This window comes from Phyllostomus hastatus, unplaced genomic scaffold (genome assembly GCF_019186645.2).
Source record: "Phyllostomus hastatus isolate PE091 unplaced genomic scaffold, TTU_PhHast_1.1 phas_scaffold_129, whole genome shotgun sequence".
Classification (NCBI taxonomy): Eukaryota; Metazoa; Chordata; class Mammalia; order Chiroptera; family Phyllostomidae; genus Phyllostomus; species Phyllostomus hastatus.
Genome location: NW_025334009.1, coordinates 21288265 through 21312070, shown reverse-complemented (window position 1 = coordinate 21312070; position 23806 = coordinate 21288265). Strand labels below are relative to the sequence as shown.

General features: G+C 40.3%; 3 protein-coding genes across 7 annotated transcripts in view; 2 read left to right on the top strand and 1 right to left on the bottom strand.

Annotated features, from left to right (window-relative positions):
• The window catches only part of UBE2E1 (ubiquitin conjugating enzyme E2 E1), a 68568-nt gene extending 64580 nt beyond the window's left edge, over nucleotides 1–3988 (top strand). Inside the window, exons 5-6 of the mRNA XM_045857145.1 lie at nucleotides 1969–2116; nucleotides 3211–3988. Coding sequence (XP_045713101.1) covers nucleotides 1969–2116; nucleotides 3211–3308 — 246 coding nt within the window. The 3' untranslated portion in view covers nucleotides 3309–3988. The remainder of the gene's footprint in view (nucleotides 1–1968; nucleotides 2117–3210) is intronic.
• NKIRAS1 (NFKB inhibitor interacting Ras like 1) lies at nucleotides 378–19037 on the bottom strand. Of its 5 annotated transcripts, XM_045857149.1 has the most exons (6): nucleotides 18774–19037; nucleotides 13679–13789; nucleotides 8787–9028; nucleotides 5761–5868; nucleotides 1388–1431; nucleotides 378–1259 (listed from the first exon to the last, which is right to left on the bottom strand). In XM_045857149.1, exons 2-6 carry the CDS (start codon nucleotides 13770–13772, stop codon nucleotides 1253–1255), a joined length of 495 nt encoding a protein of 164 aa, XP_045713105.1. In that variant the 5' UTR covers nucleotides 13773–13789; nucleotides 18774–19037; the 3' UTR covers nucleotides 378–1252. The 5 variants fall into 5 exon arrangements, with proteins under 5 accessions (XP_045713105.1, XP_045713104.1, XP_045713103.1 ...); XM_045857148.1 differs by lacking the exon at nucleotides 1388–1431; XM_045857147.1 differs by lacking the exons at nucleotides 378–1259; nucleotides 1388–1431 and having other exon boundaries at nucleotides 4124–5868; nucleotides 18751–19037.
• Nucleotides 19038–19155: 118 nt separating this feature from the next.
• On the top strand, nucleotides 19156–23310 carry RPL15 (ribosomal protein L15). The gene is made up of 4 exons (XM_045857144.1): nucleotides 19156–19290; nucleotides 19975–20156; nucleotides 20569–20705; nucleotides 21369–23310. The coding sequence occupies exons 2-4, from the start codon at nucleotides 19985–19987 to the stop codon at nucleotides 21672–21674; spliced, it is 615 nt and encodes a 204-aa protein (XP_045713100.1). The 5' UTR covers nucleotides 19156–19290; nucleotides 19975–19984; the 3' UTR covers nucleotides 21675–23310.
• The last annotated feature ends 496 nt before the right edge of the window (nucleotides 23311–23806 follow it).

The following is a 23806-nucleotide window of genomic DNA, read 5'->3' as shown; positions in this document are numbered from 1 at the left end:
TGCTGTCTTAATGAATCTCTAAGTACATTTGAACGCATACAAAACACTCCTTTGGGTTCACTTTGCCTCATTTGGCAGAGACCACTTCTAGGAATAAATGCTTTGTTTGGCTCTGCTACAGTAGTCTCCCCTTTATCCCCAGGAGGTATGTTCCCCCAGCAGAACCCTGTAACCACAGAGAGTACCACGTCTGTATATAGTTGACCCTTGAACAATGTAGGTTAGGGGTGCTGACCCCCCTCGTGCAGCTGAAAATTCACATGTAACTTTCAACTCTCCCATAACTTAACTACTAAGCCTATTGCTGACCAGAACCCTTACTAATAAATAGTCAATTAATACATATTTTGTATGTTATATCTATTATATACAATAAATCAGCTAGAGAAAAGTTTATTAAATCATGAAGGGAAAATACATTTATAGTATTTATTGAAAAAAATCCATATAAATGGATCCATACAATTCAAACCCATATTTAAGGGTCAGCTGTACTGTTTTTTCCTATACCTACATATTTATAATAAAGTTAAATTTGGAAATTAGGCATAGTAGGAGATTTAGAATAATAATAATAATAAAGTAGAATATAATATACCGTAATAATAGGAGTTAGGTGAGTGTGGCATTATTGGATAAAGTAAGGGTTACGTGAACAAGCATTGTGGCCTTGGCAGTTGATCTGATAACCCACACGGCTGTGAGTGTAGGTACATGGATATGCTGGACGAAGCGATGATTCACATCCCAAGCAAGACAGTGGAAGATTTCATCACACTGCTCACAATGGCTCATAATTTAAAACATGAGTTGTTTATTTTGGAATTTTCTGTTTAATATTTTTGGACCACAGTTGGCCATAGGTAACTAAACTCATGGAAAGCAAAACCACCAGTAAGGAAGGGGCTTACTACTGTATTTATAGTAACACAGCAATTAATCTCCTATTTTCCACTCAACAAAAAGTTTCTAAACAGTTGAAAATGGTGTCAAAATATTCATGCACTAAGACAATTAAGAATCAGAATCTCCTACCAAAGCCTTAGATTCTCCTGCTTGCCATCTTTTGGTGGTAAAAGTCTCACCCTCCAGGCTTCGGATGTCCCATCCAGGATGGGTAGGACTGCCCAAACCATCTACCTCCCGTAACACTCAGCCATCTTTGACGCCCAGTCACACTGTCAGAAGGAAAACCTCTTCTTGGGGATGGGGCACACTGTTAGAGGCATGCACAATTGCAGAAGCAAGTGTTTCAAAGTCTGTCAATCAAAATAAATGGTAAAGTTACAGGTTATTTTTAGGTTGGAATGATCCAGGGTGTTTCACAAATAAAAAGTAGACCAAACAAAATAACCCAGGCTCATGTGGCTTCTGCCTGCCTCCTCACCTGTGGAGACTCTGTGAGTTCTGTGACTTAGGTGTACAGGATATCTGCAGGATCCGACATAAAGGTCAGAAAAGGAAAAAAAAAACCCTTCAGATTTTTGGGTCAATTTTGAAAGTGATATTTCTTTGCTAAATACAGCTCTTTGGGTGTGTGATTATTGTTTAATTGTCTTTATGTACCTCAGTTTGAATTCGTGATTCTAAAGCTTGCTTTGAGGCCTTGTAGTACCACTGACTCACACAAGAGGTCAGCAGTTAGCTATTCAAACATGGAAATGTTACAAAAATACTTAAAACTGCTAAAAATGGATTCAAGAAATATTGTACTTAAGTTACCTTGCCTTTTGTTGATGGATATTTTTTATGAAATTGGCAGCCTCTAAGATTATACAATGAACATTTTTAAATCTCAAATTTATTAAACAGTCTCTTAAACCTATTTCTTACAGGCTTTAGATAAACTGTTGTTCACCTTTTTAAAAACTTCTAAGAAGTTTTTAATTAGGGCCACTCAATTTAAAAAGTAATCTAATAAAAGGCTTCATTGTTTGATGTTTTCCTTTTAACACTCTTATTTTTTAGGTCACATTTCGGACAAGAATCTATCACTGTAACATTAACAGTCAAGGAGTTATTTGCTTGGACATATTGAAAGATAATTGGAGTCCAGCACTAACCATTTCTAAAGTCCTCCTTTCTATCTGCTCACTTCTCACAGACTGCAATCCTGGTGAGGTTAATAATTCGTTACCTTGTTTTTTTCTTCCTTACCTGAAAAATACTCCCCCCCACCCCCCACCACAGAAACTAAGATTTTCTAAAGCTAAAGTGTAGGTTTTATTTTTCTAACAGCTTTCAAAGGACAAAAACAGCTTTGTAAAGAAATTTTTAATCAAGATAAGTTCAGTCTACTAGTTGGAAAAAGCAGGAATTCTACCATTAATTGATATTATGTTCTAGGAGCGAGGTGTTTGTTTTAAACTGAAGATTTTCAGTTTGTCATACGTTTTCACATTTTTTAGTCATTCTCATTTTTTTCTTTTTGCACAGGGTGGGACAAAAGTAGGTTATAGTTGTTAAAATGGAAAACAATATAAGAATGAATTCTGTTTCACACAGTCACAACTGTAGACCTACTTTTGCCCCACTCTGTAAGTATTTCTCGCATGGTTCTCTTAAAACAAACCACAGACTTCTAAATGTTGAGCCAGCTGCCCGTGTCATCTCACCTGTGTCTGCAGGCTCACTGAGCACTTGCCCTACAGCTGGTTACTGGCGTGGTGGTCAATTTTGAAAGTGATATTTCTTTGCTAAATACTCACTGGTTACCAGACCGTGATGGGCGGGCTTAATTACTTTTATTAAAAACACTTTAAAAACAAATATAAAATTAATCAAGATTCTATTTAGGATTCAGAAGAACACTATACTTAGGCCCAGGTAAATAGTGAACGGCACACAGTACTCGGTGCCGTTCAGTGAAAGGAAAGGTCCTGTGAACTCAGTTGGACAGTCCTTGTAGTGAGGAGCCCTCAGCATTCCAGTTTCCACTGAATTTACCCTAACCCGTAACAGCCAGAAAAGCCTCGGACGTAGAGCCAGGCCCGTAGTGAAAGCCTGAGCATTCTATGTTAATAAGAACTCTCCCACTGCCCACCGTGTGCTATGTTTTTTAAACTACCCAGAATGGTGAAGTGTTGTTTCAAACATGGATTTGATCACCCATCCTTGAAACATTTCTCCCTGAGTTCTCACTAACTTACTTGCAAAAACTTAAAATACTCCTTTTCTTTCTCCAAAGTAACCTATGTTCTTTTCTTCCAGCCGACCCCTTGGTGGGAAGCATTGCCACTCAGTATATGACCAACAGAGCAGAACATGACAGAATGGCCAGACAGTGGACCAAGAGATACGCTACATAAACCGGGTTTTCACAATTCTTACCTTATTTGTCTGTCACAGAGAGAGCTGCTTTTGATTTTGAAGGGGTGGGGGAGGGTGGGAGTTGGTAAAGAGTAGGGTATTTCTATAACAGATATTATTCAGTCTTATTTCTTAAGATTTTGTTGTAACTTAAGGTATCTTGCTACAGTAGACAGATTTGGTAATAGCAACATTTAAAATTGTCATTAGTTCTGCAGTATAAGCTAAGATGTAGTACAGAGAAGAATAGACATTTGGATTCAGTTGCTTGCAGTCTGTAAATTTAGAACAGCCTGATTTTGTACAGACTACACACATGGCCATTTATGTGACGTCCTTCCAAGACTACATACTTTTTTGTTTTAAAAAATGGAAACTTGTTTTCCCTTCTTGGAAGGGAACATTGATATTTAACAGTTTTTAGAGACTGTCATCTCTAAATGGACACATGGCTATTAAGACACCACATAGGAAATGAGTAGTTATGTATTTTATTTTATATGCCAATCTATTGTGAAAAGATTAGAGTTTTGAATCAGGACTTGTGAAAACCTGTAGTAAAATACCTTAAGCTGTTAACTGTAAGGCGTGGAGTAGGAGTTGCTCAGTGGATTGGTTATTTGTTGTGGGCTACTTAAGCCTGCATTTGTTACTGTGCTAATAAACAATATTAAAACAACCACCTACCACTACTGTATTCATTTACTTTCTTCAGCCTTTGTGTTTGGAAGAGTCTTTCTTTTAAAGTTGATAGATTTTGCTACTAAAGCAACCTAGAAGTAATTGCAGACTGAATGAATTGGTACGGTACTCTAATTTATACAACAGCCTTGTAGGATAGATTTTGAGGTGTCTTAGAAAAGGTTAATCTAACTCACCATCTTTCACAGATAAGCCCAAAGGTGAATAGTTTTAAACGCATTTTTAAGTTACAGATGCCATGGTGGCGGGTACATGAGAAATGGGTTCTCTTGTGGATAAATTAGTACAGCCACATTAGAGGGCAATTTGGGAGTACCTAAGTGTTCTGATCTATAGGGCGCAGCAATTCTATTTCTTTATATCCACACCAGAGAAACTCACCCAGGAGCATGGGATGAAGGTGCACACACAGTAAGTATTTCAAAGGAATATGGTTAACTATATGCATGCCAGCATAGATGTAAGTTCACTAAAAACAAGCAAACTACAGGACACTTTGGTATATTATTTTAAAATCATTGTGAAAGTATTTATCCATCTATGTAAAATACATAGGAAAAAAGCTGGAGGATAAACTCGGTTAAGTGGGAGAGAAGGTAGGGAATGATTTAACCATAACTGAGTGATAATTTTTTACCAAAAATGTATTTGTGATGAGAAATTTTAAAGAATCATATAGTGGCAGTACTAGCCTAACCTAAAAGCATTCCATTAAAGATGTAAAAATTTACTAGACGTTTTCACATTTCCTTGCTGAAGAGCTTATTTCATGTTTTACATTTAAATCAGTTAACTGCTTTCACACTGAAACCATTAAGTAGCTTGCTTCCTGCTTTTAAAATTAGTTACAATATTTTCAGTTTGCTAAATACCATGAACCCCATCACTCAGACCTTGCCAAAATCTTCAGAGAACATGGGCACAAACTTACATATCCAACTTGAAGACTACCTGTAGCCCAGTTATTTTTATGATACGTTTTATTCCACTTGACTACATAGCCAGAAAACTATTCTAGAAGGTATAGTATTCCTTATGGAAAACAGAAGTTTTATTATCCTTGTGGGCCTAAGAGTTTTCTAAAGAAACAGTTTGCAGGTACTTATACCAACCACTACCTCAAGTCATGCTAAACGTGTAATTTGAACAAAGCTAAATCATAGGTTTTGTTCTATGTAGCAGACCTTCACCAGATAAAATTCAGCTTAGTACCCAAATTGTTCACTGTTTCATCCAACTTAGACACAAAGTGCCATTTTATAATTCTAGGCATTAGATGACTAGTTAATTTTTGTTTAAACCATGTTACATTTGAGCTAAAAATGCACAAAGTTTACAGAATGGTAGCTTCTGAAACATTAAAGGGGGCACTCCTCATAGATACATATAGGTGCTAATATCAGGGACAAGTTTCAAGCAACCAGAGGGCAAATATATTATTTCATATCAGGCAATAACATAAACTTAGCCCAAATAATTGAATTAGAACATAAAGTGCATTAAGTTACTTAGGGATTTCCAAACGACCAAAGGTAGCCACCAATGGCCTATTGAAACATGTTCACAGACACTTAAAGGCAATCACTATTCACCAAACACCTGTGGCACTGACTTTCAGTTCTCAGAGCTAGAATTCCCTTTGTTTTTCCTCCCAGGCAGAGGAAAGCTCGATTTGCTCTGGGGCTGGGAAAGCTTGCTGGCTAAGAGAGTGAATGGTTCAATCAGGGTTTTCCGATCTGTGACCGTTACCTCCCACAGTCGCACTTTCTCACTTTTTGCCCATTGCTGTGCCACTTCGGCATCCACTTGTCTCTGCTCAGAAAGATCGATTTTGTTTCCTAATACGACAATTGCTACCTGAAAAAAAAAAAAAGGATAAAAAGATCACACTTTGCTAATGTCAGTTCCTAGGCAAAATGGAGAAATAAACTGTCCCACTTAACAGACTGCTTTAACAAAACCGATTCTCACGTGACCTGAAGTATAAAACAGTAGGACATGAACCTCCTTCCTCAACGCATTTTTGTTAAAAGCACAGATGCTCTAGGCTGTTTTAAATGAGCAACAGGTAAAGTTACTCGACTCAGCTATGAATGCAAGCTAGACTTGGGGAAATTAATACCTAGGATACCGATAATGGTTTGACTGAAATGTGCCTGCATTTCAGTTTCACTATACCTGCTCTGTGTGGTTTCCGTAAACAAATGTCAAAATATACTGAGAGGACTCTCAGAACTGAGAGTTCTGCATCCCTAGAACCTAAGAGCTATGAGAACAGGAATTTTGTTCTGTTCACATTATTCTTAATTAGAGAAAATTACCTAGCCCTGGCTGGTGTGGCTCAGTGGATTGAGCACTGGCTTGCAAACCAAAGAGCTGCCAGTTCCATTCCCAATCGGGGCACGTGCCTGGGTTGTGGGCCAGGTCCCCAGTAGGGGACACATGAGAGGCAATCACACATTGATGTTTCTCTCCCTCTCTTCCTCCTATCTAAAAATAAAATCTTTTTTAAAGATACTTTTAAGAAAAAGAAAATGACCTGAAGCAATACTAAATATTTATTGAGTACATGGACCAATAGCAACATTCTACAATAAATGCCAGGCAATCAGTCACTTAAACTTGGATGTTTACTACATACCAGGTGACCAAAACACAGCAGTCACCACGCCAGGGGAGAGGACATAAAAGAACCAAATTTTTGGACTGACTACAAAAATAAAAACGATGGGAAAGTGGAGGAAGGGCAGCAAGAACTGTCAGAGAAGGCGCCTCTGAGGAGAAGCTTTGAAAGAGAACCTTTGAGCCATTACTGTGTTCATGCCTTGAAGCTGAACCTGTGCTGCAGGTAAAGCCATACCTTCCTGGCAGGATGGGGAACAGACCCCAGAGCTTGTTTTCTTGGCAAATCTCGTGCTCCTCCATTTCTCAGCAGGAGCTGTCCCTTCAAGTCCTGCTGTCACTCTTCATCACCTAGATTTTTCCTTCACATAAATCCCCTAGTCTGACCTCCATCTCTCCTCCCTGATTGCACAAACGATTCCACTGTGCTCCTAGACTTCACAGAGTCCCCTCCCTACATCCCCCGTCTCTGCTTAGAATGTTCCTGTCACTTTGCCTAGCTGAAACCCGGCTCAGCCCGACAGTACTCTCCCTACCACAAGGTGGGGCCGTGGGGAGGATGCAAAGTGTCTTTGACCCTCAAAGCTGCCTGCAACATGTCTTCCTTAAAAACCTCAAAACTGGAGGCTGGCTCTGCTAGTTTCTGCTGCTGCCTCCTACCTGCTTTCCACCCCCACGTTGTTGCTGCTCATTACAGACCTGGCTCGTGGTCACGCGCACACTTGGGTCATAATTCCTGGTGATTTCACTTGCCATGTAGACGACCCTTCCCTAACCTTGTCTCTCAGTTCCTTGACTTCTTTAAAGATCTTAATCATCCTCCTGACCTCAGCCTTTCACTCCCACAAACACATCCTAGCTCTGAGCATTGTAACTGCTCCGCTCTACGATCTCCATCCCAGGAATCCCACTCCGACCTCTACCTTCCTAACACCCCACGACAGTTCTAAACACCACAAGGACCTACAGTCCGCTGGCTCTACCACCTCATCACTGTCCCTCCACCCCTCCCGTGTCCTCAGTTCCTCACCCAGGTTTAGGTTCTTTTAATTTACTCCCTTGCTGTTATCCCATTCTATGTACCAAAAAGTTAGATACTGTGTGATTCCACTTACGTTAACACTCTTGAAATGACAAAGTTACAAAAATGAGAACAGATTAGCATTTGTCAGGGATTAAGTAGGGCAGCGATGGGACAGAAGTATGTGTAAGTTATAAAGGTAACATGAGGGATCCTTGCGGCATGGAAATGTTCTGTACCTTGACTGCATAAATGTATCTTGGCTGTGATACTGTACCATAGTTTTGCACAATGTTAACATTGGGGAAAACTAGCTAAATATCGCTGTTATTTCTTGAAACTGTATGTGAATCTACAATTATCTCAAAATACAAAGTTTTAACATAAGAGTAACATGTAAAAACCTAGGTTAAGAACACCTAGCCAGTGCTGTTAACCGGCACATTACAGGACGTACTCCTAGATGATGAGGAGTCAGCTTTGGAAAGATCTGGAAAATGATCTATGATAAGAGTTCCAGGCATGAGAACTAGCAGTTGAGAAGGACTTAATAGTGGAAGAAAATGATCATGTTGGGAAAACAGAAAAGTGACCAGCGTCAGTGGAGTCCAGTGACAAAGGATCAGAGTGATTAAGATAAGATGAAAAGGACGGTCACGGGCCAAATCATAGAAGGCTTCATAGATGGTGGTAAAGACCTTATTTTTAAGTGTTAAATGGGTAGAAACCAATAATTTAAGTTATTTTTATTTTCTCCCCCTCTTTTTTTTTTTTTTTTGGTAAGGCTGAAAACAAGAATCCTACTTAGCATAGGTGACAATAAAGAGCCCCAGGAACCCACATCACCCCAGTAAATTCCATAAAGAAGGAAAAAAAAGAGCCCTAGGAAACAGTGATGCCACCACACAACATGAAATGAGCAAACTGTGTAGTACTTGAGATTGGGAGTCATTCAAATTCAACTTGTACATGGTAACAAGCAAAGGCAGAAGAAAAAAAATAAAAATATAAAGATTACAGGTACTGTGAATACAGTTTGATGCTTTAAAAATATTTTAACTACCCTAAATTCCACGCTATCATCTAAATAGTATTATAATTCATAGCTGGCATTTTTAACATACCCACTTACCTCTTTCTTGTCTTTAAACTTATCAATTTCTTTCTTCAGAAGCTCCACTCTTTGAAAGGACTCAAGATTGTTCACACTGTACACTAGAACAAAGCCATCAGCAAATGAAAAATAATGTTTTGGCAGTTCCACACCTTCCTGTAGGCCTCTGGTGTCATAAAGATGTAACTGTTCCTTTACCCCCCGGTCCGTTTCCACTGAAGCCATATACACATCTTCCATTGTTTCACAGTCTTCCATTCCTGGGACAAAAAGGAGATCGCTCTGTGTACCAATATCAAATCATTACATTGCAACGACTGTTGAGTATTTTCTCGTGCTTTAGAAGTTGCTGGCTTTCTAGGTTCCCTATTTACTACATGTAATAATCATATTTCCATTTACTAACTTCTTTAAAATGAAAGGTAGTTGTTATAGTACAAGAACAAACTTTTAAAAAATATTTCTTCTGGCCCTCGCTGGGCATTATTATCATTTGGTTGGAGCACTATCATGTACACCAAAAGGTTGCGGGTTCGATCCCCAGTCAGGGCACATATGTAGGCTGCAGGTTCAGTTCCCAGTAGAAGGATGTAAGGGAGGCAACTGATCAATGTTTCTCTCACATCCATGTTTTGTGGTTTTTTTTGGTCTCTCCCTTCCTCTCTAAAAATCAATTTTTTAAAAAATTTTATTTATTTTTCAGAGAGGGGAGAACACGGAGAGGGAAACTTTGATGTGTAAGAGAGACATCAATCGATTGCCTCTTGCATGTCCCCAGCTGGGGACCTGGCCCGCAACCCAGGCACATGGAACCCAGGCATGTGCCGTGACTGGGAATCCAACCAGCAACCTTTTGGTTCGCAGGCCAGCACTCACCCTACTCAGTTCCACCAGCCAGGTCTCTCAAATCTATTTTAAACATATCCTTGGGTGGAGGATTTAAAAAAATACTATTCTGTACAGAAGTGAAAGTATAAATAAAAATTTAGTAATGATTTAACACTACATATTTTAAAAAGTAACAAGAGTCAAAAAGAACTGACTACCTAAATTGGAAGATTAAAAGCTGATTTTAAAAGGAGCTTCAACAACTAAGTGGCTCTATTTTCTTCTCCTTCAGAGCCAAGGACAGGACCTGGGGTAAATTTGCTGCCTTTTTTCTGTACAACTTCCACTATTTCTAGGGTTTGTTTATGGGACTCAAAAAATTTCTTTGTCCAGTCTGGGCCTGAGCACCAGGCTTTAATTCCCAAGTACCTGCTGGGCTCTTTTATGTGAATGTCCTGCCAGTTCTTCAAAATAACAAAACTTGTTATTGTTCCTCCCTGCACCAGTTCCTCCCTCTTTGTCCCCCGCCCCCCATGATCACCATCCACCTGGGCAGTCCTTAGCGTTCTCTTTAAACAAGGATAGGGTGGGTGAGCGCTATCATAAATCAGCCACTCTAATGCTGAAACATCTTCTCAGTACAGTGCCTCCTTCCATTCCCATTATGTATTATCACCTGGACTGCTGCAACAGGTCAGTAAACATCTGGTAAACACCTTCATCCTTTCTGGACTCTGCTCAAAGTTCAACTCTGTGGATCCTCTCCTGATCATCCCCTTCTCTCCTTTCTGCTCCCTGGTGCCTTGTATGGGTAATCGCATTTAACATTTAAATCTCGGTTCCTTCCAAAGCTGGAGTGTAAACTCCTTGGGAGCCAGGACTGTGGCTAATCTATCTTGATAGCTCTGAGGACTAACAACTTGACTTACATAGAAAGTCCTTTATAAATGTTTGCTAAATAGTGAATTTATAATTGATATCCCAATTTAAGCCCCCTTCTTGCCTGAGTGTTCCTTTTAAAATGCATTCCTAGTCCCAGTTGGTTGGAGCATCATCCTGACATGCCAACATAGTGGGTTTGATCCTCAATCAGGGCACATACAAGAAGCAACCAATGAATGCACAAATAAGTGGAACAACAAATCTCACCCCCCACCCCACTGCCTCCCCACCTTCCTCTCAAGAAATTTTAAAAAATAATAAATTGCATTCCTGTTTTGCTTCATTTGTGCAGAACTGACTCTTCAAATAGTCTATAACTCCCTTGAGAGAAAGAAAACATTCTGTGTACATAGCAGGTATTCAATAATCATTTATTGAAAGGGGATTAAGAGGCAATTAACACTTAAAATTTTAATTGGTGGAGATGTATATGATAAGATAGGTATTAAAGTGTCCCAGGATTCATCTTCATATTTAAATATGAGCTATAGCTGGAGGTAAAATCATATGGATAACATCCTATGCCAATAAAATACACAATACTGTAGGTTTTAAAAAACTCTTGCTATAATTCTCTTAAGCAACCTAAATACTGTAAAATGTTTTGTTATAGGTGCCTTATATAAAATGTCTGAAGTATTAAACAAAATCTTCATGAAGTCTTAGATTAAAAGAAATAATCATAATAAAGAGATTGGATCATGAGAAAACAAGAATTTACTTTCATCAGCATAATTCTTTAAGGAATGTGTTCAATGTTTAGAAAGAAAATTATTGTTCAATTCCCAGCCAGGGCACATGCCTGGGTTGCAGACCATAACCCCCAGCAACCACACATTGATGTTTCTCTCTCTCTCTATCTCCCTCCCTTCCCTCTCTAATAAATAAATAAAATCTTTAAAAAAATTATTCATATGTTTGAGTATGTATCATCCTGTGATAAATTAACCTACCTTAAGGAAACTAAAGGTTACTCTATTAAAAAAACAACTTACTGGGCTTTGATTACAAAAAATCTTAAAAGCTACCAAGACTTGCCACAGTGGATGTTTTATCTACCAAAAGCCAGCCTAGCTACCTCCTGCCCCCCCCTATTAAATTTAGACATTTTGAGATTTTGTTACTTTATAAATTAGCTGAAGTCATGACTCTTCCATTAGCTTTCTAGATCTCTCACACACTCCGTGCTACTGGCCAACAACCCCGACCCCATACCAGCAGAGGACCAGGGGTACAATTTCTGGAGAGAGTAAAACAAAGGATGCTTAGACTGAGGGATGGAAGGTACAAAAACAGGGCAGTTAAGCGACATGCTCGTCCCATTCCCCAAACAGTAAGGTCTCTATCCTCCAGGCAGAGGAATAGGGAGAATCTGGCCACTGAAAAAGGTAAAATCCTAAATATGGTAACATTAGGGTTCCCCAACAAACCCCCACCCAGGTCATCTTATGAAGCTCAAACTCGTAAATCCTGTCCACATGCTTAGAGTTTTCAATAAACTTTTTCATTCTTCATTCTTAATTATGAATAGACAACATATGATTACCAGATACCCGAGGAAAAGAGAGACCAAAAAATCAGAACACACCACCTTAGATAAAAAAGGCTGCAAAATAAAAAAAAGAAAACAAAAACTATGCAATATTATAATCAAACAGATATGATAGTGCATCCATGAAATAAGAACAAGATACTAAAAAAGTGAAAGCAACCTAAGGGCTAGAAAATAAAGATAAAGAAAACTCTCAAAAAGTGGAACAAAATATTGAGAGATGGAAAACAGAGGAAAAACAGACTACTAGTCTAGAAGGTCCAGCATCCAAAAAGAGTTCCAGAAAGAACACAAAGGAAGAAAAGCATCAAAGTCATTCAGAACTGAAGAACATGCGTTTCCATATTGAAAGGGCCAGATTTTCTTCATGTATTTCAACTAAACAACCTATCACAACAGACTGAATACAAAAGCAAGAAGATATGATAATCCAGCTGCCTTCTATTAAACTGGACATTAGATTTCCAGAAATGTAAATCAATGCTCTTCTCACTAAATTTTTGGAAGATACTATTTTTCATAAAAACATGTTATCTTAGTATGTGGTAAGTTTAAGGAATGTGTTCAATGTGTTATTATTTTAAATAATAAGTATTTTTTAGTTTGTTTTAATTTCTAATACAGTAAAAATATATCCTACACAAACGAAAGCTGTCTGGAGTTTTAAGACGGTGAAGGGATTCTTCCCTCCACCCCCAGGCATAATTCAGAGACATAAATTAGAATCTTTTTGCAGAGACATAAATTAAAATCTAGAAGTAAAAAATTAAGAACCAATAGGGCAGCATTTGTAACAGGAGGGATTCAGAAACCAAAAAGTTTCAGAACTGCTGGCACAGACACCATAATAAAAACCAAATATGGATTTAACCAAAATTGTTAAATATTTTGGGATGGAGAAAGAGAAGCAGAGCTCGTCAAAATAGTTAATAAAAGATAGCAATATACTCTAAGCTACTTGCCAGAGATAAATACTTCGAAGATCTATGATTCTACTTATCTCTCTAACACAAACCTCTTTTCGCTCTAACTTGTACTGTCTGTCTTCTTTACTAAACCATGAACTCCTTAAAGCCCAAGATGAAGTCTTCTTCAACTTTGTATTTTCACAAGGCCTCGTCACAGCCCATACTAAGATTTAATAATGATTGAACTCAAATTAATAAATAAGTGAAAACATCCAATTCACAAAATTAGAGCATACTGGAGCTGACAGCTGTTTCTTCCATTTTAAAAACCTATACAGCAGCATTGGAAAGTCATGTTTGAAATAAGAATGAGATCATTCAGTGTATTCTTGTCAGTGATTCAATGACTCTGAGATCACTATTCATTTTGTAAATACACAGAAAACTACACATATAAAGGATATAACAACAAGCACCCTTGAATTTCACTCTCATAAAAGATGTGTTTTTTTTCTCTCCCCCATTTTTTCCTCCCTCAATCTCTTTTGACTTTGATGACCTTCTCGGTCCCTCTGGGTTCACTTTTGTGCCAGGCCACCCATCATCAGGTTAGTATGATCAATCAAAGACCCCTAGCAGGTCCTAGACCCTAAAGAGAAACTACAGAAAAGTAAACTTACCAATAGTATGATTCCCATAAAGAAGCTGCTCCAAAATCGCTGTTTTCCCCACAGACAGCAAGCCGCAAACCACAACCTTGCAGCCCTTTCCCATCTTCTCTCAGGTTACCACTGTAAAGAGAACAGAAGATCTTTAGAACTGTATATGGCTGCCCTTGCTGAGTCGTTCTTTTGGTAAGAGCATTGTCCCCATACGCCAAGGTTGTGAGTTTGATTCCCAGTCAGGGCACATGCAAGGATCAACCAATGAATGCACGAATAAGTGAAACAACACATTGATTGTGTCTCTGCCCCCTTCCCTCTCTCTCTCTCAAATCAATAAGTAAAAAAAAAAAATGTTTTAATTGTATATGGTTGAAATCAACCTTTTCTTTTTCTATGTTTCAATTTAGTAAGTAATACATACACAGGGAGATTTCAAATATAAAAAAAGAATACATAGTCCTGGCTGGTGTGGCTCAGTGGATTGAGTGCCGGCCTGTGAACCAAAGGGTCACCGGTTCAATCCCCAGTCAGGGCACATGCCTGGGTTGCAGGCTACATCCCCAGTAGTGGGCGTGTGAGAGGCAACCACACACTGATGTTTCTCTCCCTTTCTTCCTCCTTTCCCCCTCTCCAAAAATAAATAAATAAAATCTGTTAAAATTTTTAAAGGAACGTGCCACCTAACCACATAGGAAGAGGATAAAAAAAAATTTTTCCAAAGGATAAGAAAAAATGACAGCAGGGAACAAGTCTGTAGTCAGAAAGGTTGCTATTGGGACATAAGTCCTGGTTCTCTATTGTTATTTCCCCTTCCTCTGAAAATGTCTTAACCCCAACAGAATTTCTAAATACCAATCCTTATGTCAGCTGTCCTTCCTGTTCAATCAAAAAGTTCCTGCACCACACATTACACCAATCTAAAAAAAAAAACTCTCAAGTGCTTAAAAAAGGCAGATACACACTGTAGTTGAGTGCAACAGACAGTTTTAAGGAAAAAAACACCTAACAGCAGCAATAGACCCTCTGTAAAGGGAGGCAAATCTGAGTGCTGGGGACTGTGGCAAACTGGAAAAGTGCTGAAACCAACAGAATCCTGAGAAATTCAGAAATCAAATATTCCAAAGAGTTTTTTAAAGTGGTCTCAATATATCTGCTTTAAAAGTGGTATACTACAATTGTACTTTGATCACTCCTATTAGGACTAGCAGATAAAGTGTATTTAAAATATGTATATTTTGTGTGTGTGTGTAAATAAATACTGTGTTTTGCCATGTATAATGCACACCCATGTTTTTGTGCACATTATACATGGGATTATTATGCCCATTATTATGCCCATGGAATGCAATCATTGCACCCATGTATAAAGCACATCCTTATTTTTCCCTAAAAAATCTGTGCAAAAACGTGCGCATTATACACAGCAAAATACAGAAATGGGGAGGGCAAGGTTGTTTCAGCATACCACAGAAATCTCCATCACAGGCAGACAGTGAAAGGAACTGAACAGAGGTAACTCAAACACTAGGTAAGAATTTTAAGGCTTTTTAGGAAACAAAAGGAAAGAGAAGCTAGAACAGACCAATTAAATATCTTAGAAAGGAAAAAAGATGAAACGATGTACAGTCGATCAAAGCACAGCTGAGACATTCTAGGCGCCTAGCTGTCTTCAAGAGGGAAATAAGACTGCGTAAAGCTGAAGATCAGTGGCCTGTTACCATCAATTGGGTAGTTTGAATTCTTTAATAAATTAAAACTTCCCATAAGATTTTGAGTGAATGACATTAAATACGCATTCAAAAATATTTTATTTTCTATATATGGCAACAATGGTAAGGACCCATACTACATATAAGGAAGTGGTTATGCTTATACACACCCAGATTTACAAACAGAAACTACTAAAAGCTTAATTCTTTAAGCATTATATTTAATAATTCACAAACACAATAAATACACACCATTCCCTTCCAAATACAAAAAAGAGGTCATCTGCAGCACCCTGCATGGGCAGTGAATCACATGAGTGGATCCTGGGGGTGTCCAAGTCTCTTACGTAAATCTAGGTTGCAGGAGTTTGTAAAAGTACATGGATTATGACCTTTAATGTTCCTCATGCTATAGATGGAAACTACATTGACATTGAGGTTAACAAAAAAAAGCAATAGTTGGAGCTACTTGTTACACTCCTTACCCTCAGAAACTGCTGGAAATTCAATCCATGACCTATTAAAACTCATCTGATGTAAATAACTAAGAAAATGTGCTAAACAGGCAAAAACCAGTGCAGCTTTAAATACATACTGCTTTGCTTTACAGGCTAATTAATCATTTTGCTAGAGAATAGCCTTGGCTGGTGTTGCTCAGAGGATTGAGTACAGGCCTGTGAACCGAAAGGTCACCAGTTCGATTCCTAGTCAGGGCACATTCCTGGTTTCGGGCCAGGTCCCCAGTAGGGGGCGCGTGAGAGGCAACCACACCTTGATGTTCTCCCCTTCCCCTGTCTAAAAATAAATAAATAAAATCTTCAAAATAATTATCTTGCTAGAGAATAAAAACTTGACCTGGTTCATTCCTGTGGATAACACTGAACTTGGTCAATATTCTCTTTGAAGAGCCAATCAGAAACAGCTCCCTGAAATATCAGTACTTCTGGTCTTTTACCTCTGGAAATCATTCTACTTTTATAAAGAAAACACAACATTTTTACACAATGAAGTTTTTCCCATGTGATGTTTACATCATAACACCTATAATATCTATGATGTTAATGGTGTTTCAGTTATGTTTACATTGTAAGATCACATGTATACATCACATGAAGACTACACTGTCTTTTTATGTAAACATATACTGTGTACAATACTTTTACTACCCATATATGAATACATTTATATACATAAACATACACTAAAAGGGTTTCGCAAACAGAACTGCACATGAGCTTACCATTCTTTTATTCATTTAATAAATATTTACTGAGGGCTTATCTAGTGCCAGGCATTAGAAACAAACTAGGAGACAAAACCAGAAATGATCCCTACCCTCAGAAATCTCAAAATCAATTGGAAATACTAATCCAAATCTTGCAAAACAGAGAAACTGCAAATTAAGAAACAAAACTACAAAATCTAACTAAGAAATTAGCAATAATTATTCACATTGCCAGACTCTCCTTTCCCAAAGAGTTGCCCAATTCTGTAATCAGTCTTGATGTATTTTTCTCACACCCCACTTCTGGTCCATCAGTAAATCCTCTACCTTTTAAACATCCAGGTGGACCACTTAACACTTCCCTCACTCGGACACAATGAAGTGTCCAAGGTGCCAACTTCTCTCACCTGGTCTTAAAGACATTCATGTCATAAACCCCAAAACCAGGGAGTATTTCACTTGACAGAAGAAAAGAATTTTGCAGCTGTGATTAAACTAAGACCATTGAGATGGGGAGATTATCCTGGATTATCTGGGTGGACCCAATGTAATCACACCTGTCTTTGTATGGGGGTGGGGGGAGACAAGAGTGTCAGAAAGTGATAGGTTGATTTGAAGATATCATACTGCTATCTCTGAAGATGAAAGAAGGGAGCAAGAGCCAAGAAATACCAGTGGACTCTAGAAGCTGGAAAAGGCAAAGAAATAGATTCCCCCGCAATGCCTCTAAAATGAACACAGACTTACTGACACCTTGATTAAAGCCTCGTGAGATTTCTGACCTGCAGAGCTGTAAGAACAAATCTGTGTTGTTTTAAGCCAGTATATTTGCTGTCATTTGTTAGAGCAGCAGTAGAAAACGAATGCAACCTCCTCACTGGTCTTTCTGCTTCCACTTTTTCCCTTCTTTCTTTTAGCCTCAAAACTACTATCCAAACTGATCCTTTAAAAATATGTGAGCCGCATAGTTATCCTTCTGCTCAAAATCTTCCCGTGGTTTCCAGTCTTAAACAGTACGAAAACCCAAAGTCCTCCTAAGAACCTCCAGCTCTGTTTCCCCCGCGGTTCACTGCAGCCACACTGCCTCTCTGCTGTTCCTGTATTAATCCAAGAATACTCCAGCCTTGGCATTGGTCTCTCTGATTGAAATAAGTCCCCACATCTCCACAGCTCATATCCTTCAGGTCTCTTCTCTAACGTTCCTTCTCAAAAAAGACCCTGAACACTCCATCCAAAATTTCCACCGGTACCCCAACACTCCCCCCATCTCTTACCTCCCTTAACGGTTGTGCTTCGCACTTACCGCCCAGTACTGTCTCTTTCTATGTTTATTGCCCATTTCCAAGAAAGACGGCAGTTCTGCCTCGACCACTGCTGCACCCCCAGCGGTTGGGACACTGCCTGGCACGTATTAGACACTTCATAAATATTTGTTAATTGAATCAACGAATCATGTGAGGACTCTCACAATGGTAAAGCTGCGGTTAAAAAAAAAAAAGGAAAGGAAAGTCGGAAATAGGGGCGAAATAACCAAAACCGCTAATGATAGAAGATAAATATGATTCTCTTAAACCTTGGCCACACCTAAACTTAGAATGTGTAAAATTAAACCACACGATTGTATCAAAAATGAAAATATTCTGGAGACGTCAAAAACCTAGTAAACCATTTTTTCAATAACGTACGCAACACAAAATGTCAGCATTTTCTCGGCATTTCTTCCCTAAACACTCGCACCTGCCAACCAGATCTTGGCAAATAAATATTACGGTTTTCTTAAAAACAAAGCAAAACAAAACAAAACTGTGGTCTTGACGTTGTAATACTGGAACCACATCTCTACGCAGGAAAGATACAGGAATGAAAAGGCACAGAGCCACTCGCGCTCCCCCTCCCCGGACTCTTTTAGGACGAAAACCTCGGAACCGGGCCTGCAGGAGCTAAAGCCCTAACTGGCCGGCGGGAGGGTGGGGAAGGGTGCGCCTGGACCCTCAGCGGCAAAGCCCCCATCACGGACGCCTTATTTGGCGGCTGGGGCACAGTCGAGAACCACCTCGCAGCCCCAGCCTTCAGCGCCCGTCCCAGGGGAGAAAGGGGACAGCGTTTCCCGCAGCGACACCTAAAGCAAGGAGCCCGCAGTGCGTGAAACATACCCGTACACCAAAGTGACACAGACCTGCACACTTCGCAGACCCCGAAGAAAGCGACGCGCTGGCTGCGAGGCTCCAAGGCGGGTTTTAGCCACTGGGGCCCCGCCCCCAACTTGTCTTTCTCTCTGTGGTTCCCGGGTGCTCGCCAGTCGAAGCCTTGCCGAAGACCGTCGGCGAGAGCACAGGGGGCGGGACAAAAGTGAACGCTGCATCCAATCTCAGCGGAACTCCGCCCACCAGTCTCTCCCTCTCTCCCTCTCTGCCTCTCTGCCTCTCTGCCTCTCTAACTCCCTCTCTCTCTCCCTCTCTCTCTCCCTCTCTCCCTCTCTCTCTGTCTCTCTGTCTCTCTGTCTCTCTGTCTCTCTCTGTCTCTCTGTCTCTCTGTCTCTCTCTCTCTCGCTCTCTCTGCCGGAACTACATGTCCCATGAGGCTCTGGGGGGCCTGCAGCTTTCACCGGAAAAGGTTTCGCTAGAAGTGGGGGAGGAGTCCAAAAGGGATTGTGGGAGAAAGGTTCCTCCTTTCCGTCTGGCCGAAGCCATAAGGTAAGCTGTGTCGGAGATATTCACTATTCCATCCATCGCGGATCTCCCTTCAACTGAGCCATCCAGGCTTAGGGATCCTACTTCCTCGGAGCTTTTCCTGTTTCCAGTGCGGCGCGAATTTGATCAGGATGCGGGGCAGCGGGGATATGGAGAGGCGGCCCCCGGGGCGGACTGGGGGATGATGTGATGGCGGCGCGAATTCGAGCTGGGCCCACAGTGTAAAGGAAAGGAAGGCGTGGGAATGAGAGGAGTCTGGGCCAGGTCTTCCTAAAGCGAGCCCGGCCGGGTGGGTGGAGTAAGTGCTTTTTCCTAGAGAGTTAATCTTCGGCGGCGGGAAAATCTTTTCCTGTATAGTCCGCGAGGTCTTTTTGCAGACTGGGCCCGGCCCTTGAGGACGCTGTCTGCCGCAGTCATCCGCCCCCTCAGGGTCCAAGTCTAGCGCCATTTACTCGTCCAGCAAAAATGTTATTTTCTGCGTGGCGCCGCGCTGGCGTTGCAGAGGTAACAGAGCGCTGCTTTCTACGAGCGCAGAGGAGGGGTTTAGGTTGGCTATGCACTGCAGTTTGCGCAGAGCCATTTTCATCCTCAGTGGTTTCCTTGCGGTCGCCAGGGAACTAAGATGGACGGTCGGTCTCGTTTACTTTAAATGGAGGATGCCTTTAAATGCTCATTTTTTCCTCAAAGGTAAGCCAAGATGGGCGCTTACAAGTACATCCAGGAGCTATGGAGGAAGAAGCAGTCCGACGTGATGCGCTTCCTTCTCAGGGTGCGCTGCTGGCAGTACCGCCAGCTTTCTGCGCTCCACAGGGCCCCCCGCCCCACCAGGCCCGATAAAGCGCGCAGGCTGGGCTACAAGGCCAAGCAAGGTGAGAGGCGTCTGTCTGGGTGTTGGGATACAATTGGGTTCCCCGGGGAAAACCTAGAAACCCGTGATTAGAAAGAGCTGCTATTGCCCTGATGTAAACCTTCACATGGGGCTTTGGCAGCAACTGTCAAGCTATGAAAACATTGAAATTGTTTAGCAGCAAATGACTGCACGCAATCCTATGTCAAGTGTGGCATAGGTTACACAAATTTGTAGGAGCCTGGACTAAAGCCCATTAGCAGTCTAGAGTGGAAATGAGAAGTTGCTGTCTCCTTGTGTGTGGTTAATAAATTCTACCTCCATGGAGCATATAATATCTGACATACGGTGTGACTATATTTGATGTAAGAGCAAAACTGACGTGTTGAGTCATTCTGTGGCTTTTACAAGACCACCGTAATTTTTGTTTATAGGTTATGTCATATATCGGATTCGTGTGCGCCGCGGTGGCCGCAAACGCCCTGTCCCTAAGGGGGCGACCTATGGCAAGCCTGTCCACCATGGGGTTAACCAGCTGAAGTTTGCCCGAAGTCTTCAGTCTGTTGCTGAGGTAAGTAGTTTCTGAATAGTAGATTGGTCACCTCCTGGAGATGGTATACAAGGATTTGTGTGGTTTTTCTGATGGCTAACTTGTGCCTAAGTGAGCCCTTTTTGTTTTAGAAGTTTTAGTTACTAATCTAGGTAAAAAGTTTCAGTCCGAGATGAGACTTTGTAAATCTTTGTTACTAATTTGTCTTTGCTCATATGTGTATGGGAGAGTTGTGTTTTAAGATTAGTGTGAATCTGGAACCTAAGCTTTTCAAGGGCAGTAAACTTGGTCTGGAAGAGCACATTTCCCCAGGTGTATAGAAGCTATGTGCTTTTAAAAGGCAAAGAAGGCTGTGCCAAAGAAACCACTGTGGCCTGCAAAGTCTAAAATATGCAAAATATTAAGGTTTTCTATATAAAAGTTTGCTGACACCCTTTGTTGTATTAGAAAAAAGACAAAGTTCCAGAATCCTAAATTTTGTTAGCCAGAGAATCTTAACATTCAGTCCTTAAGGGCATTCACAAACCCCAGTCATTAGATGGGAATAATAGGGAGTGAGTTTACCTTTTCATTCTTGATGGTCACACCTCAAGTCTCTTGTATAGTGGTGAACTGAAGAGAAATCTTGGTTTCTAATGTGCTACTGTGGGAAATGTGGGAGGCTAACCTTTTTTCCTCTTCTAGGAGCGAGCTGGGCGCCACTGTGGGGCTCTGAGAGTCCTGAATTCTTACTGGGTTGGTGAAGATTCCACGTACAAATTCTTTGAGGTTATCCTCATTGATCCATTCCATAAGGCTATCAGAAGGAACCCTGACACCCAGTGGATCACCAAACCAGTCCACAAGCACAGGGAGATGCGAGGGCTGACATCTGCAGGCCGCAAGAGCCGTGGCCTTGGAAAGGGCCACAAGTTCCACCATACTATTGGTGGTTCGCGCCGTGCAGCTTGGAGAAGGCGCAATACTCTCCAGCTCCACCGTTACCGCTAATACGTGTCATGTTTGTAAAATTCTTACCTAATAAACAATTTAGGACAGTCTTGTCTGCTTAAAAGTGTTCTTTAATTTGTTAAAACTAGTCTGCAGATTGTTTCGTGAATGCATTGTCAAATTATGAAAGTTAAAGTGCAATAATGTTTGAAGACTATAAGTGATGGTGTATCTTGTTTCTCATAAGATGAACACTTGTTTTTGCTTTATCAGCGATTTTCAACATTTTTTCATTTGTGACACCAAAATGTGTATTAGTTTTTTGCTGGTCTGATAAAAAAAATTGGTGCAATTTTTGATTTATTCACATCAGGTGGCTATTGTGTTGGCTGTTGTCATTTTTTATTTGACAATCTAAGGGGAAAGCGGTCAGTGCCCCTGACTAAATAATCGGGTATTGCATGTTTTAAAAATTCTTGCATCACACCAGTGTGCCATGGCACACCAGTTGAAAATCGCTACTTTTTCTTGTTAGGGAGTTTTCTATGTCAGTGTTTAAAATCTGTTTGGTATGATAGGTGTAAAATAAACTCTGTGAAAAAGGAGTACAGAACTAGCTGTGTAGATTTGTTGATGCATGTGGTAAAACGTACAGCTTTATTGGGGTAATGCAGTCCTCTGCTGGTGTACTCAAGGGGCTCTTTTTAAGTTGAATTTTGCTTGGAAATGCAAAAGATAGTCTGTTCTCATAATCCTATGCAGAAAAATGAGTTAATAGGGGGGCCATATTTTTAGATTAATCTAACTGCTCTTCTGAAAGAAAAGTAAAAAGAATGCCACCACTTTTTAGGAGAAGTGAATGACCTTGTTGAAAGAGGGCTCTCAAAATTAAACGTCCCGATTTACCTAAACAAAATTAGCTTGGTCTCCACAGTACCATTGACTCACATAAAAGGTGGACACTGCTGGGTCAATCCCACTGCTGGGACACTTGTGGGATGTATAGAAGACTGAATTTTATGCAGCAGAGTAATGGTAATTACACTGGTGTATATTAAGACAGATGGAAATTGGACATGAGGAAAATAATTTTCCCCCTAGCCACCCTAGGGAGAGAAATTCACTTTAAAAGGATCTCTTGGCTTGGTCCATTTAATCTTAAAAGTCATTTTGGGTCAACCCACCATGTCCATTATCCCCATAAGGCTACTGAGAAATGTCATGTAGTTGGTGTCTATAGAAGTTCCTGGTTTCTAGTTGAATATTATGCACTGTCAATAGTTATTTTGCCCATGCTTCCTCAAACTACCCTCAAAATCCTTAACATTCCACAAACTCCAGGCCTTCAACTGTGCCCACCCTAATGGTAAAGCATACCACCACATTGTGTTTGCCTTGTGTCTTCCAGCAGACCAGGCTTCTGTGTTCCGCCATGAACTTGAGTGTGGGAAATAGAGAAGAGGAATTGGCCCCAATTACCAACTGGGTTTGCTGACTTAATAGGTAGTTTGGTTCCAAAATCTAAGTGTGGGTTTCTTTTCTTCGGAAATCTTAAAAGACTCAGTTAAGTGATATCCAGAAAACATTTGGCAGACTCAAAACCTCTTAAGACAAATTCCTTTCCACTCAAAAATCTTACACCATCTATTTTGTCTGTAGATGTTCACCTAAAGGAATAAATGTCTGTTAAACCAAACCGAATGGACCTTCTGTTATCTTTTGTCATCTAAATACTAATGGTTAAGGCACATGCCTAGGGTGCTGGTTTGGTCCTCTGGTGTGCCTACCTACATGAGGCAGTCAACTGATAACTCTTCACATCATTGTTTCTCTCCGTTTTTCTCCCTTCTCTAAAAATAAAGAGCACTTCAGTAGAGTCTAGAAGGAAATGGAGGAAAGAACCTGTACCCAATTAGATAATCTATTTTTCTAAGAGATCTAGGCAAGGAATATTCTCTGGGACTCCCTGTGATGGCCTCAGGCAAGCTTCTTACTCTTAATTCCTGTTTTTCCCATTATGAATATAAGAGAATGCTGTGCACTAGCAGGGGCGTGGTTAAGGGCAACGAATCTAGAGTCACATTGCTGAAACAAACTGCACTCCCATTTCCTGGCAGGAATGATCTTGGGCAAGTGGCTTCAAGTCTTTTAAGTCTGAATTCTCTTACTTGTAAAATGGGTAAAATAAACCC